This window comes from Protopterus annectens, chromosome 3.part1 (assembly GCF_019279795.1).
Source record: "Protopterus annectens isolate FY-2018-M chromosome 3.part1, PAN1.0, whole genome shotgun sequence".
Classification (NCBI taxonomy): domain Eukaryota; kingdom Metazoa; phylum Chordata; order Ceratodontiformes; family Protopteridae; genus Protopterus; species Protopterus annectens.
In genome coordinates this window covers 766,255,137-766,272,141 of record NC_056732.1, presented here as the reverse complement: position 1 = coordinate 766,272,141, position 17,005 = coordinate 766,255,137, and the positions used below count along the sequence as shown (strand labels likewise).

General features: G+C 43.8%; 1 protein-coding gene across 1 annotated transcript in view; it reads left to right on the top strand.

Moving 5' to 3' along the window:
- CPZ (carboxypeptidase Z) overlaps positions 1–17,005 on the top strand; it is a 1,352,173-nt gene that overhangs the window by 1,015,553 nt on the left and 319,615 nt on the right. Inside the window, exon 6 of the mRNA XM_044067099.1 lies at positions 14,304–14,465. Coding sequence (XP_043923034.1) covers positions 14,304–14,465 — 162 coding nt within the window. The remainder of the gene's footprint in view (positions 1–14,303; positions 14,466–17,005) is intronic.

The window sequence follows — 17,005 nt, the reverse complement described above, 5'->3', positions numbered from 1 at the left end:
GATTTTATTCCACAGCATAGGGAGTCTCTGAGTGATAAATCTATCCCTCCAGCACGTCCTATTTATATCCGTGCTAAGGTTTAAGTCGCTTGCTCTAGTGGTTTTGGTGGATTTGGATTTTTGAGGTGGAGCATGTCCATTAATTCGGGTTGGACATGGCCTTGTATGTCAGGCACATGTCACCTCTGAGCAGACGGTATGCGACTGAATAGAGCTGGAGTTTCTTCAATCTGGCAGCATATGACAGATTTTGGAGTCCCTTTATCCTTTTGGTGAGGAACTTTTGGGGTCTCTTCAATTGCTGCAGATGTCGGGTGAGATACATCCCGAATGGGGCATTGTACTCGATCATTGGTCTGATAAGTGAAGAGTACAGGAAACAATAACCTCACTAGATCTGGATGTGAATCCCTTCATGATCAGGTGGGCAATGTAGAAGGTCTTTCTAATCACTTTAGCAATGTGAGTGTCAAAAGAAAGGCCACTGTCAACCTGGGTCCCCAGGTCCCTGATAACCTCTTCTGTGCTTAGTGGATTGCCACCTATATGGTAGCTTGGGGTTAAAGGGTATGACTATACATTTTTTGGCGTTTAACTTCAGGCCATGGCTCTGGCACCAGCTATCTGTTTCCGTGAGTCCCTTCTGAAGGATATCCGTGTCTGATGCACTTTCCACTATGGCACCCAGTTTGCAGTCGTCTGCAAACTTTGTCAGCCAAAGTCCTCCTATGTTGGCCTGTACTTCTGAGAAGTAGATGCCAAACAACAGGGGGCCAAGGACCGAGCCCTGTGGGACACCACTTGTGACCGGCTTGGAGTCTGACACAGCGCCAGCAACACTAACCCTGTGGGTTCTGTCCTTAAGCCAGTTTGCAACCCATCTTGTGACATATGGGTTTACATTTAAGCTGGTAAGTTTTTCTACAATACCCGAGTGGGGTATTGTGTCGAAGGCCTTTGCAAGGTCAAGGTAGGCTGTATGGACTGCCTTTCCCTCATCAATGGCCTTGGTGACTGTTTCGTTCAAAAGGCATGATCTTCCCTTGACAAAGCCAAACTGGGTCGGGTCCAATGTCTGCAAGTCCCCTATATCTTTGTTTATGAGCTCCATTATGATCCTCTCCATAGCTTTGCAGACTAGACTTGTTAAGCTTATGGGGCGGTAATTACCAGGGTCCGTAGAGGCGCCGCCTTTGTGGAGTGGGACAACAGTTGCCGTACGCCACTCCTTGGGCACGTATCCTGTGGTAAGGCTGAGATTAAACAGCTGCCTTATGTGCGGGTTTAATTCCTCATTTAGCTCATGTAGCACACAGCCGGGGACACCATCCGGTCCCATTGATGCTGTGTTTTTAGCTTTAGAGAGAGCAGCTTTCACCTGCGCATTTGAGATGTCCGGGAGGCTACACTCGGCTGGGATAGATGTTCTTCGTCTTCCATTGCTGCAGTCCTGACTATTGGGTATAGTCCGCGTCCCAGTCGGCCCGAATACCAGAGTATAAGGCTGACGTCGGTCATGGCGCCTTAGACTGACGTCAGTACGTCAGGGTACTAATCGCATGACCGGCGCCATTTCCTCAGTCTTTTTTGCCGCATGGTCCGATGCAGAAGCAATTTTGCGAGTGCAGGTTGGCGTTCTGAGATTTTCCGAAACCGGAGTTTCAGACCGAAACAGAGTTGGCTAAGTAACCCGTTAGAACATTTTGGTTTTTCTTGCCTCAGTATTTAACCGGATGTCAGAAAAAGTGAATAACTGTATTTCTTGTGGGAAGCAGATACCGCATAGGGATTATCATACATTGTGTATACCTTGTTTAGGGCCTGAGCACGACGTTGTTGGTTGCCGCTCTTGTGCTAGATTTAACAAGCGCACTATTAAGAGGAGGCTAGATTGTGCTAGGTTAGTGTTTGGAAAGCGTTGCAATTATAATATGCCGTCGGATGCTCCGACGCCTGCTTCATCCAAGAAGCGCAAGGACAAAACAGTGAAGCCTAGGGGTGAGGAACCGGCAGTCCCGGACGACGGTTCTTTAGTAGGCTCAGTGGAGCCAGAGGTTTTGCCAGGAGTCTCCATGGAGTCTCAGGCAGATACTTTATTGTTACAGGATGTGCCCTCTCAGGAGGTAGGCCAGGCTGAGGGGGCTTCTGAGGTAACTGTTCTTCCCTCTCTTCCCAAGGTAGTTAGGGCCTCTCCTTCTGTTGCCAAAGCTTCTTTTAGAGGTAGGCCAAGTTCAGCTTCTGTGGGGGCTTCTCCTAGCATTTCGGGCTCTGTGCCTAAGAAACATATGCTTAAAATGGCAGAAGATTTGATTACTCTAATTACAGGTTCTATGCCCCGCCTGATAAGAGGCCTAGGGTGGAACAGGAGTTTGATAGTTTTGAACAGTGTTCACAGGCTTCAGAGTCTTCTGTGGAAGACTTACAAGAGTTTCCTACTTATTCTGATTCTGATGTGGATGATTCCACTCCTACAGCTTCTCCTCCTGAGGATTTTTCATTTTCAGAGACTCTTCACTCCATGAGGGAGCACTTTAAATGGGAAGGCCAGGATTACTCTGATTCCAGGAAAAGGCTTAGGGAATTCTTGTTTTACCCCAGCATAGGCCCTTAGCTATTCCTCCTGTGTTGAATGTGGTGGAGGATGTTTTTGCAGAGGCTTCCCTGAACCCTGACTCCTTGCCTCCTGCTCCTGTTAAGCCTGATAGGTATTATAGGGTGCCCGAAGCTCATAAGTATTTGTTTAAGAGTCCTAGGGCGGACCCAGAAACTGTTTCTCAGGGGCCTAAAGGTGTTAAAGCTTCTGTGGTTAAAAATCCTGTACCCTCTGATAAAGAGGCAAGGGCTTTGGATAGGTGGGGTAAGAAAGTGTATACTTCTTCCACTCTAGCCATGAGGGCGTTGAATTGTCAGTTTCACATGCTAAAATATCAGAATTATCTCCTTTCACAATTGAAATCTAAGGTGGATGCTTTGGCGGAAGGTATTGAGTGTAAAGAATTGCTGGATTTGGTTCATGTGTCTGAACAAGTGGGTAAGCATTCTTTGCAGTGTGGTTTTGATGCTGTTCAGGCCTCCTCGAGGGTGGCTGCTACTAGTTCTGTTCTTCGCAGACATGCCTGGTTGAAGGATCAGAATTTAGCTGAGCATGTTAAGACCAGGATTTTGGATGCTCCTTTACAGTCTGATGTGTTGTTTGGACTGCCTGTGGAAGCAGTTTTAAAGAAAATGGAGGACAAAGCTAAGTCTATGCAGACTGTTAAAGATTTTTTGCAGGTGCAGCCTCCAAGTTTAGTAGAAATTGGCCTGCTAAGGGGTGGACATATCCTGCTTATGGTTCCCAGTCTAGGGGTAGGTCTAGACGTGGTAGGGGCAGGGCTCAAGGTTCATTTAGGCCTAGATCAGAGAGTTCACCTGCTCAGACTTCTGGTGAGGGCAGGGGTCAGTCCTTTCGTAAGCAGACCCAATGACCTGCCTTTTCAGCTGCCAGTGGATTCTCGTCTGGCAGCTCCTTTGGGAGGAAGACTGTCTCTTTTCAAAGAAAATTGGGATTTAATCACTCAAGACAGATGGGTGCTGGATATCATTCATCACGGTTACAGATTTTATTTCCACACAATGCCCCCTTTCAAAGGCATGCCAGATGTTCCTCCTCCACAAAGAAAAGAGGCTCACAAGCAAGTTTCTCAGTTACTCCAGATAGGGGCCATTCGGCCAGTCCCTGTGTCAGAAAGGGGCTTCGGATTTTATTCTCGCCTGTTCCTAGTACCAAAGAAGGGGAACACGTGGAGACCAATTTTGGATTTATCTATCCTCAACACTTATCTGGACATTCCCAAGTTCAAGATGTTGACGTTACAACAACTGTTACCTCTGCTGGGCAAGGATCACTGGATGGTAACTTTGGATCTCAAGGAAGCTTACCTTCATGTGCCTATAAGGCTAAGTTGCAGAAAGTATCTGCGGTTTCGAACTGGAGATTTTCATTATCAGTTCTCTGCATTGCCCTTTGGCTTATCTACTGCCCAGAGTATTCACAAAGGTTCTGGCTCCAGTGATAGCTTACTTCAGGCTTCAAGGCATTCAAATCTATCCTTACTTGGACGACTGCCTGATTCTGGCTCAAGAAAAGGAAGACCTTCTACAGCATCTGGAATATGTCATAGCAGTGCTAAGATGCCTAGGGTATTCTGTGAACGAAATAAAGTCCAGTCTAGTACCCTCTCAAGACATGTGCTTTCTGGGTGTGAGACTGAATACAGCAGCCCAGATGGCCTTTTAACCCCGGACAAACAAAAGAGTCTGTCACTTTACTTCCATCAACTATCTCATCAGTCCGTGCTGACTGCAAGGACAGTCCTTCAAGCATTAGGGTTCATGGCATCTTGTATTCTGGTGCTTCCCAATGCCAAACTGCATATGAGGAAGCTGCAATGGTATCTCAAAATGTATGGACACAGCACTGCCAGGATTTGGACACTGTCATTCAAATAATACCTTGCCTTCAAAAGGAATTCTTGTGGTGGGCTCAGGAATGTCACCTAAACAAGGGACTCTCTGTGACCCGGCCAGAGGCGAGTCAGATTTTAACGACAGATGCCTCGGACACTGCTTGGGGAGCTCATCTAAATGGAAAGTGGATACAAGACAAGTGGCCTGCCAGACTACAGCATCTACATATCAACATGAAGGAGATGTTAGCAGTCCAGTTTGCATTGATGGCTTTCAAGGAGTTACTTCTTCCAGGGCAGGTGTTGATTCTAACAGACAACACAACTGTCATGTGGTACATCAACAAGCAAGGGGAACACATTCTTATCCTCTATGCAGGCAAGCAATGATTTTATGGGAGACTGCGTTAAGCCTGCAACTAACTCTTCAGGCAAGGTTTCTGCCAGGAGCACAGAACTCCTAGCAGATGTGTTAAGCAGACAAATCATGGATCCCCACGAGTGGAAACTGGATCTTCATGTATTTCAGAAATTGACAGTGTCATGGGGAACTCCAGACATAGATCTGTTCGCTTCTCCACTAAACCACCAGCTGCCAAAGTATTGCACAAAGGGGTTTCATCACACAGCTTGGAAAGTGGATGCTCTGTCTTTCAGTTGGAAAAACCTTCATGTCTATGCCTTTCCACCTCTGCCTCTTCTTCCAAAGGTATTATTAAAGGTCAGACAAGACAGGCCAAGGATGATTTTGATAGCTCCAGATTGGCCTCGGCAACACTGGTATCCACTACTCCGGAGTCTGGTAAGGAAGCCTCCATGGCCTTTACCTCTGATTCCTCATTTGTTATCTCAGAAGGATGGTCATCTGCTCAATGTCAAGCTTCACTCTCTTCATCTAACAGCCTGGCATATTCTCTCTTGAAGCACAGCAGGTCTCAACTTCCTCAACAAGTTTTAAATGTGATTATGGAAGCTAGAAGACCTAGTACAAGGAAGGTGTACGCAGACAAATGGAAGAGATTTTTATTTTGGAGTATAGCAAAGAATTTGGAGATTTCTGAGCCTAATTTGAGTGTGGCTCTTCAATATCTTACTGAGTTATTGGACAAAGGTTTGTCCTTCTCTTCCATTAAGATTCATGCTGCAGCAATTTCAGCTCATTATGATTGTGACCCACCTTTGTTTTCGCATCCTTTGTTCAAGCAGTTTCTTAGAGGGGCAAAGAATATAAGACCCCACGTAGAGCTCCTACTCCTGCTTGGGATCTCAATTTTGTGTTGGAAAAACTTACTCTACAACCTTTTGAGCCTGCGGCTACTGCTGAGTTGAAATACTTGTCATGGAAGACTGCTTTTCTGTTGGCCATTACTTCTGCAAGAAGGGTGTCTGAGTTGCAGGCCCTTATGGCAGTAGAGCCCTTTTGATTTTCCATAAGGATAGGGTATCATTACGTACTAATCCTTCCTTTATGCCTAAGGTGGTTTCTAGTGTGGCTTTAAACCAAACTATTCATTTGCCTACTTTTTATGCAGATCCCCAAAATAAAGGGGAAAAGATTTTGCACACTTTAGATGTACACAGGCAATTGAGATATTATTTAAGCAGGACTAAGGATTTTAGGCAGTCTCAGCAGTTGTTTGTTTCTTTTGCCTTGAGTTCACAGGGCAAGCCTGTGTCAAAACAAACTATCTCCGGTGGATTGGCTTTTGCATTGCATTTTGTTATTCCCATCATGGCAAGGAGATTCCAGCTGGGATTAGGCCTCATTCCACTAGGGCTACTGCCACTTCAACAGCATTTCTAAGGGGTGGCAACTAAGGATATTTTGGAAGCAGCTACTTGGAGTTCAGTGCATACTTTCTCTAAGCATTATCATCTTCCTATCTACTCTAAGTCTAGGGCTGGCTTTGCCACTGCTGTTTTGCAAGGCATGTTATCAGCTCCTACTTCCTTATAATTTGCCAGCCTCCCTTTCCTCTGCTTTGGGATTCTACCCAATAGTCAGGACTGCAGCAATGGAAGACGAAGAACATAGTACAGTTTTGTACCTACCATAAATGTAGATGTTCGAGGATTCCATTGCTGCAGTCCAATTTACCCTCCCTCCTTCCCTCTATGTTTAGGGGTGGTTGTGTAGGTGAGTTTACATGCTTATATTTTTGTATATATTGTTGTATAAATTGTACATGGATATTGGTGCAGGTTTTTTGGGACTTGTCTTTTTGGGTCTTCTGACATCTGGGGCAAGAAAAGACTGAGGAAATGGCGTCGGTCATGCGCATTAGTACCCTGACGTGACGCGTCAGTCTAAGGCGCCATGACCGACGTCAGCCTTATACTCTGGTATTCGGGCCGACTGGGACGCGGACTATACCCAATAGTCAGGACTGCAGCAATGGAATCCTCGAACATCTACATTTATGGTAGGTACAAAACTGTACTTTATCTCTCCTTTAGGGGGGGAGAGGGGGGTGAAGTTTGCACTGAACCTGTCTGCCAGTATGTTGGCAATGTCTGTGGGTTCAGTGATTTTTGTAGCATTTTGGACTAATTCTGAGCATATCTGGGAGTTTCCACCCAGGTTCCTAACATAGCTGAAAAAGGCCTTATGATTGTCCTTTGAATCCATGGCAATATTTCTCTCAAAATTGGCCTTAGTTGATTTTATGAGTGCTCGTATTTTTTTACTAATAATGATCAGGGGTGACTTCCCTTTTATGGATTTTGTTCTATCATGTAATAGCTTTCTCCTCTTATTGTAAAGTTTGTTAATGGCTGGGGTCCACCAGACTGGACGTTTGCCCTTTGTGGAAAGAGTCTTGGTTTTATTTGGGATTGCCTGAACCATGCAGTCCTGGAGGTGTTCATAGAAGGCATTTGTAAGGGCTTCTGCAGCTTGGGTTGTGGTTTCCATTGGCTCAGGGGCCTTGAAGGATACCACACCAGTCTTGAGTAGTGTGAAGTTTGCTTTAGAGAAGTTCTTCACTATGGTCTTTTGTTTGGGGTGGGCGGGATGTGGATTTCCAGTGAGATTAGTTTATGATCAGATCTCACCAATGAGGGATATACTTCGTGTGGAGCATTTTGTCCCCATGTTTGTGACAATGAGATCTAGTATATTTTCTCCTCTCGTGGGAACAGTGACTAGCTGTTCCATGGCATTTGAATTTATGAACTCCAGGAACCGTTGGGCTAGAAAGTTAGGGCTTGAGTAATGTTCCCAGTCTATATTCGGGTAGTTGAAGTCACCCAATATGATGGTGTTTGGAGATACATTTATACCCTCCAGTGTCTTCAGGAAGGCTGTGTGGGGTTCCTGAGTTTGAGAGGGTGGCCTGTAGCATGCTACAATTTGTAGAGCAGTTTTGCCTATGGTTAGTTGCACCTGGATGGTTTCCGAAGCTTCGTGCGTTGCCACCAACCTGGAGGTGTGGGTATCCTTTATGAATATGGATACACACCCTCCTTTTGTGGTCTCTGTGAGGCCCTTTTGGAGGATGCTTGTATCAGCCGGAGAGTCGATTATGGCTCCCAGTTTGCAGTCATCTGCGAACTTAGTCAGCCATAGTCCTCCTGTGTTAGCCTGTACCTCAGAGAAGTATATACCAAATAAGAGAGGTTCCAGGACTGAGCCTTGTGGGACGCCACTTGTAACTGGTTTAGAGTCGGACATGGCACCTGCAATTCTGACCATGTGGGTTCTATCCCTGAGCCAGTTTGCAACCCATCTTGTGACATAGGGGTTGATATTTAAGCTGGTAAGCTTATTTATGATGCCCGAGTGGGGTATTGTGTCGAAGGCTTTTGCGAGGTCCAGGTAGGCTGTGTGGGCTACCTTCCCCTCATCTATGGCCTTGGTAACTGTTTCAAAGAAGTCAACTAGGTTTAAGAGGCAAGATCTGCCCTTAACAAAGCAGAATTGGGTAGGGTCCAGTGTCTGGAGGTTCCCAATGGCTTTGTTTATGAGTTCCATGATGATACGCTCCATAGGTTTGCAGACCAGACTAGTCAGGGATTGTCACCTCACCGCAAGAGGTTCTCCGGTTCAATCCTCGGCTGGGGTGCCTTCTGTGCGGAGTCTGCATGTCCTCCTCCCTGTGGTCGTGAGGGTTTCCTCCGGGTGCTCCAGTTTCCTCCCACATGCCAAAGACATGCTGCAGGTGGATTGGACACTCTAAATTGGCCCTAGGTGTGAGTGCGTGTGTGCCTTCTGTGGGAGGTTGGGCGCCGGGCTGGCAACTCGACACTGTAAAACTCCACTGCCAATCATGAGCGGACAGGTGATCTGCTGTGGTGACCCCTAACCGGGAAAAGCTGAAAGAAGAAGAAGTTCCCGGGGTCCATTGTGGCACCACCTTTGTGGAGTGGGACCACTGTTGCTATACGCCATTCTTTGGGTACTTATCCTGTAGTAAGTCTGAGTTTGAACAGTGACTTTATGTGAGGGTTCAGTTCTTCTTGGAGCTCATGTAAGACACAGCCCGGGACACCGTCCGGTCCCATTGATGCTGTGTTTTTTGCTTTGGAGAGGGCAGCCTTCACCTGTGCATCTGTGATGTCTGAGAGGCTACATTCTGTTGGGATAGACATTTGTTCTTTTTGGGGCGAAGGGGGGGGAGAAGTTTGCACTGAACCTGTCTGCCAGGATGTTGGCAATGTCTGTGGGTTCAGTGTATTTTTTGCCATTTTGTACTAACTCAGAGCATATCTGGGAGTTGCCACCCAGACTCCTTACATAACTAAAAAAGGCCTTGTGATTATCATCAGCGTCCTGGGCAATTTTTCTTTCGAAGCTGGCCTTTGATGATTTTATGAGGGATCATAGTTTCTCACTAGTACTGATCAGAGATGCCTTCCCTTTTTGAGATTTTGCTCTATCATGTAGTAGCTTCCTCCTTCTGTTGTATAGCTTGTTTATGGCCGAGGTCCACCAGACAGGTCTCCTGCTTTTGGAGGAGTGAGTCTTGGTTTTATTTGGGATAGCACGATCCATGCATTCCTGTAGGTGCTCATAGAATGCATTTGAAAAGGATTCTGCGGTTCGGGCAGTATTTTCCACTGGCCCTGGGGCTTTGAAGGATTCCACCTCGGTTTTGAGAAGTGTGAAGTTTGCTTTTGAGAAAATTTTCACAGTGGTTTCCTTGGCTGGGGGTGGGGACGGGATATGGATGTCCAGTGAGATTAGTTTATGGTCTGATCTTACCAATGAGGGGTTTACCTCTGGTGTGGAACATAGAGTCCCCATGTTGGTGATGACCAGGTCCAATATGTTGTCCCCTCTTGTGGGAGTGGTGACCAGTTGTTCCATAGCGTTTGAGTTTATAAATTCTAAGAACCGTTGGGCAAGGGTGTTTGGGCTTGAGCTGTTTTCCCAGTCAATGTTTGGGTAGTTGAAGTCGCCCAATATTTTGGTGTTTGGAGATACCTTCATATTCTCCAATGTTCTCAGGAAAGCCGAGTGAGGTTCCTGAGATTGGGAGGGTGGTCTGTAGCAGGCTACAAACTGAAAGGCAGTTTTGCCCACTGTTAGTTTCACATGGATGGTCTCCGATGCTTCGTGCAGTGCCACTAACCTGGAGGTGTGGATATCTTTGATGAATATGGATACTCCCCCTCCTTTTGTGGTTCGGTCCGAGTTTTGGAGCCGAAAAGCATGGTATGAGTTATAACCTGGTAGTGCTGGGTTGCTCTCGGGAGCCTTGAACCAGGTTTCTGTTACTACACAGATATCGATATTCTCCATACTGAGGAGAGCCTCGAGTGCGTGCATCTTGAGATTTAGACTTCTGGCATTGAGTAGCATTACCCTTAGTTTTTTTTCTCCTTGTATTTTCTATGGAGGTGGGTTTGTCTTTGGAGCCTTGCCTAAAAAAGGCACTGTGGGGGTGGCAAGAGCCTTAGCCAGTATTCGAAAGCCCAGGGGTGACAGGTGCAAGCCGTCCCTAGCGAAGCAACGTGGCTTGTCGGGCATGTCACTGGATCCCCTTTGAATGACACCAATACTTTAGCCAGTTGTTAAAATTGATCATTTTGTCTTTATACTGTGGCATCATTCTTGGTAAGGGCAAGATGCTACTCAAGGTCAGGGTCATACCGGCCTGGGCTACATGATCAGAGATCTCCTCTATGTCTCTTTTCATGTAGTCCAGGGAGGTACATCGCAGGTCATTCATACCAGCATGGACAATGACGGAGTCATATTTGTACTTGCTTTGGAGTGACCTGAGTGCTTGTGTTATGTGGCGGATCCTGGTGCCCGATAGGCAGCTTACAGTGACCTTCTCCTTTTTCAGTCTGGTGAGTGGGACGTCAGTGTGTCTGACAATAGAGTCACCTATTACAAGAGTATTTGGTGTGTTCTTTAGCCTTAAGGGCTGTGACTGTGTGGCACACTGACTTTGTGAAGTATGTGCTAAGTGGGTATCGGTGTGGGGTAGTGGTTGCTTGGATGTCTGCTTTGAAGGTCTCTGCTGCTTTGGCAGATTTTTATTTAGAGCCTCCTAGTATGTTTTTGTGTGTTTATGTGTTTGGTTTGCTGATGCGATAGGTCTATGTGAGACTGGATTTGTGGTGTGAGTAGTTACCTTCTCCTGACTGACTGTGCCAATCTTGGGTTGAGAGAGCTCAGCCTCCAGTTTGGTTGTATAGTTGCATCTCTCTAATATATTTGAGCTTGTTGGGAGGAGGAGGGGGTGGTCTGTGTACATAAGGCAATTGTAACATTGCCTCAAGATTCCCATATTCACTAGCTGGACTGGAGAGTAAACCTGAAACTGTCCTTTGGACATGCCAGAATAGTATAAGGAACTGTTTATTGACTGATCAGAAAGGACCAATAGGGAGCCAAGTACTTATAAAGAGTATAAGAGGGTGTAGTGCTTTAGTTTGTTAGTGTTTACTTATAAGATCTGACCAAGTGCAGGGCTTTAGAAGGAAAATAGAGTGCTTACTTTGAGAGTTAGAAGAGTTCTAAGGGAAAAAGTGGAGAGTAGACTTTGTGGAGCTGGTAATAGTTTAAACCTGTTTAAGTGACTCTGCCCGATGCTGCGCAGTGCGCAAAATCGCGCAAAACTGCACAAATGCGGGTTTTAAAGCAGGGAAACTGAAAGAGATAGGAATTGACCTAAAACGGCCAATAAGCTACTAGTTTCTGGGCTGAGACCACTCCTCCAGGGACAGATAGGCTGCTCAAAGCTCCCCACTCTCACTAGTGAACAGAGAAACTTCCTCCTATCCAAGTAAGGATATGGGCAACACAGGAACCTATACCACAGTCCGGAATTCAGCAAAGCCTGAAATCTGGACTAATCTAGTTCAGTAAGGCGGGAAAAGAATATTTTTTTTTTTTGTTTTTTTGCAGAGAATAACAGAAAATCACACAGAAAACACTGTAAATGCTATAAACAGGCTAGCGCACTTGAGTGTGTAGCCTACAACAATTAAACAATACAAAACGACTTTTTAGAAAGTGCAACTGTAAAAGCAGGTAAGGCAATACAATTTTAAACTTTTTCAAACACAGATCAGTTAGAAACTCGCTTTTTAGGCGGAAAATGCAGTCGGAGCAGAAAGCAAAGAAAAATACTTAAATCAGTTGAAAGTCTCTCTTAGGTCTCTCTGTTGCCTGTATCACTCTGCAGGACACCACAAGGAGCTGTGCTGAGTTGTATACTGGCGCAAAACCATGCAAATGCGGGTTTTAAAGCAGGGAAACTGAAAGAGATTGGAATTGACCCAAAATGACCAGCATATCCACTGCATATCCACAAAACAAGCAGCACCAGAATTACCTGTTCTAAAGACTTAAACCTTGCCTGTGATATAAAGGTATGTATCCCGGAGACTAGCCCATCTATTGAACAGGATCCCCATCCATGTGAAGCAGAGTTCCTCCCTACCCCAATTTAAGTTCACCTTGGGCAGTTGGATGGTGAACAGGAAATTCATCCCTGGTTTGGCACCCATGTCTCTAATGAACAGAGGCAGCCTGTAAATGGTTCATCTCCCAGGCTCCTGCTTGTAAATGTTTAATCTCCCAAGCCCTGCTTGCACTTATCAAGGGTAACTGAACTTGTCAGAGGTTTGGGATGCATGGTTAGACTTAAAACGGCCATTGTGGTCATTAGTCTAGTAAACACCTATGAATCCACAGAAACATTCAGAAGGACACAAAACAGGTGGAAAAAACTGAAGTAGTAAATAAGAATGGAGTTGGAGGTAGAATGTTAAATATAGTTACAGAAGAGGCTAGCTAGGCTTATTGTTTCTTTACTTTCTAACAACTGTAAAATATTAGCTGTACAGTTAGAATGCTGACATAAGGAAGTGTGGTATTTTGACTCTAGGCCCTTAGCTAATTTGACCCTTCAGCAGTATGTTACAATTTGTAGACCAGTCTCTTGTAACATAAATAGACATTGAGCTTCCAGCTCTACACCAGCAAGTGTATTGTATGTAACTGAACATGTGCTTACTGATGTGACGCATTTATGTAACAACATAATGACAGCATACAACTGTTTTGGCTTTCTTCCATATTAGTATTTGTTTTAGTATGCACACAAGTCATGGTAATTCAGGGACACAGTAAATGCATCCATCTAGTGGCGTTATGTACAGCTATTTTACTATAGTCCCTGAATTACTGTATGTTTGCTGAATACAGAATACAGAATAGCATGTAATTTGCACAATGCACCACTAGATGGTGGTATTTAGCTATTTAGCTATTCAGCTATAACTATGCATCGTGTCCTTGAATTCATTTACAGTTTTATATGAAGCTGAGCGAAGCTTCGATAAATAAGTAAATGATTTGGTTTAAATAAGGTGTTTAAACATTTCCTGCAGCACTGTGTTCTTTCAAGATATTGTTCTTTAAAAATATCGATCTTAACAAAATATCTAAGGTATAATGAATTAATAATTAAATTGTATTCTCATGCATTTGGAGATGCTCAAATGGTTGCATAAATGTATTTAATCATCCGAATTAACTTGAAAGGACTTCACTTAATTAAACGGGTGCATTGGTTGGTTAGGTACTGCCACAAGACTATATAAAATAAGAGTTTGAATATTTCTAGTATGCTGATGAAGTTACATTTGTGACGAAAAACGCGGAGAAGTAGTTCAGTGTTTCTTTGTGGATTTTAGTGCTTTTAGTGGTTGTCGGATACAATAAATAAAGTCTATTCCTGTTACTCGTGACTCCTAGTGTATTCCTTGTTGTAGTGAAGAAAATTTGTTTGAGGCACTGTGTCTTCCAGCCGTTGGTTTACTGTTATAATGTGGAGTGTGCCTTGTGTGAAAGTGAAAAGTGTGATCCTCAAAATGTAGACTTAACTTTAAAAGGTGTGTGAAATGTCAACCCTGGAAGACCGACTCTGTTATGGCATTCGACAGTGTGCCGTCGATCTTTACATCGTTGGCGTAATATGTGGTATGCATTGGCTCGAAAACATGATGCTTCGTACTGAGATCGCGGGACAGTGTGGATTGGGAAATTTACCCTTTTCTGCACTGTAATGTGATCTCTGAGTTGGAATATAGAAGTGGCTGGGGGTGTGGGGGGGGTGCAGGGAGGCTTCCCCCCTGCAAAAACATTACTGTCAGCGCTGTGCAGTACGGCTCTGGTCCATATGTCCTGTTGCAAAGGGGACAATGGACTTCAGAGGTCAAATTCGACTTCACCTTAATTAGGTTGCTGATATTCCAGCCTAATTAATATTCTGAACATCGAACATGTAAACCACATTTTTGAGCGGTTTACGTTCTGATGTTCGATGTTTTAATACGTTTATTACTGTTTTCTGTGCTTTGTAACTCAGTTTGTTATGTTTCTGATATTTGTAGGGCCCTGAACAGAATGGTTGGACAAGTGGACGACAAAATGCTCAAAACCTTGATCTCAATCGAAACTTCCCAGATTTGACAGTCCTACTTTACCAGATGAGAAGAGGAAAACGACAGAAAAGCGATCACATCCCCATTCCAGAATCTTACTGGTGGGGTAAGGTATGAGTTCAGAATTTTGGTAATACATCCTATTAATCTGTAATTTTGGACCTAATGAATGAAGCCACAGAAAGATGTATAGCATAGGAGTAAAAGTAAAAACTGCTGAGTTAATGAAAATCATGACACCAGTGATGCAAAATGGGAGAGATAACAGAATGCATATGATACTCTAGTTTCAAGAATCATGGTTGTAAAATGCATGGAATGCTTCAGGGTGAAGGAATTGACAATGTAATACCAGGAAAGAAAAGAGAAACTCTAGTTACAGACTGGGCAATGACTTGCCTTGTTCTTCTGGTTTATTACATGTTTGGGAAGAAATAAAAAACATAGGCAAAGAAAAAAGGTCATAAAAATGAGAAGAACGGAATGTGTCAAATTGTGTTTTTATAATTTTGCTGTTTTAAAATTTCATGAAATGGTAGCAAACAACAATGTTACTAAAGTTTTTCAGCAACAGCAGGAGCAACATACAACAAAAGTACAATGTAGACTGAGATGTGTTAAGTACTGATTAACAGTGAAGCATAGTTGGCATAAGATGTACCTGTATACAAACTCCACAATCATTTCATACAGATTTGTACACAATGCTCCTCTTTGTAAGCATTGTACTCCATGCATAGAGTACATATGCAAACCAGTCCCCTCCCAAATGTATGAATTTCAAGAGGCCAGTGCCATTAGAGTACCAGATGATGCCATTTGAGTGACACATCTGACAGCAAATGCACACTACACAGAGAAGATTCTCTTTGTCAGCAGTACAGACCTCTTCCCTGTTTGAATGTTGCTCAACATGCAGTGCTGAGTAACATAACACAGCTGTCAAAAATACACCTACTCTGCATGGTAGGAAAGTCCCTATAGCAGTGGAGTTCACTATAGTACAAAACCTCCCACCTCAGATGAACCTGTCCTGTTTACATGCAGGGATGATGGTGAGCTCCTGTCACTGGTTGTTGACACTGTTCCCAGATCCTGTCATTGCTACATTATGAGATGACCCCTGGTCTGATGTCATGCCTAAGGAGTGAAATATTTGTATGACTTGCTCCTAGGACTATTAGCAAACCGAGGCAGCTTAGTAAGATATGCATGTAGCCACTTAGTAAGGTCTAGTATATTTTCAAAACTTTCAGACATTGCCGTATTGGTGCTTTTTTGTCCTAGCACAGGATTGCTTAGTAGACGTAGAAGTGCCTAGTAACACAGATTTGTACCAGGTGCTCCTCTTCACCATTCAAGAAAATGGCATGTATGTTATATGCCACCATGGACAATCTCACTCAGTTCATATATATTAATCTAGGTAGTTCACAGTGGTATACTAGACCTAGTGAGCATGGTGCTTGTCCAATTCAGTGCACAATGTCTTTGAATCCCAGGGCCTGTCAGAAGTGAATTTGTGCACCACTCGATAAAAAAGGCATTTCATTTATATTCTGCTTCTTTTACAGATTGATAGCATGTATGCACTCCCTTGAAGAAAGATCACCAATGAGGAGGGCTCTTAGACCCAAAAAACTTTAAAATTACTCCATTTATTCTTAAGTATACAAAATTCATTTTATCATTTGCACTATTATGTCTTAATATTAGTTTACTAACATGTAAATTCAATTACTTCATAGGAAACAAAATACATTCTGATTAAACTGATTTATTAAGGAGGTGAGGGGAGTGATTAGTGACAGGGAGAAAAGATACAGGGGCAGGAGAAACAAGGAGGAGAATCTTCGCAAAGTTATTTAGCTATTGTAAATAAAGCAGGAAAGTACATCAGAAGTGCAGGTGCAGAAGGGCCGAAAACAATAGCAGCAGTCATAAAGACAGAGAAAATATCCTCGTTAGATATGTAGAGGGAAGGAAATGTGGGGAAGAGCTATGGGGAGGTAGCTTGGAAAGGGGATTATACAAGGAATCTACCAAAAAAGGTAAAATTCTGAATAAATATTTAATGGCAGTGTTTAGCAAAGAAACAGAATGAGAGTACTACTTGAAGAAGGCAGGGGGGAGGATGACAGGAGTGCACAGATGTGGAAGTAGCAAAGGAAGATGTGGAAAGAGCTCTAAGGTGGGAAGATGTAAGGACATCAGAGTAGAGTAGAATGATAGATGGGATCCTGACAGAGATACTGAAAAAATGTCCGTGATTTTTACAAGGCTTCTACCAGAACTGTTTAACAGCTCCCATTGGAGGCAAGTAGAGGTACTGGTCTGTGAAAAAGAAGTACGGAGCTCAGGAAACTACAGATCAGTAAACATATCAGTGGTGGACAGAACAACAAAAGTACTGATGAAGTCAAAACTTTCAATACTTTTAGAGCAATTTGGTCCAACATGGATTCAGTGCACATAGATCACATAAAAACAACTTAACCTAATCCATTTCTATGATGAAGTCATTACGTAAGTGAGAACAGGTATGCCGCTGGATGTGATCTGTCTGAATTTCAACAAAGTCTCTGACATTTGTGTATGTATTGTGAACTTGACCAAGATAAGATGGTAAAAATCAGCAGCAAACTTTTTGT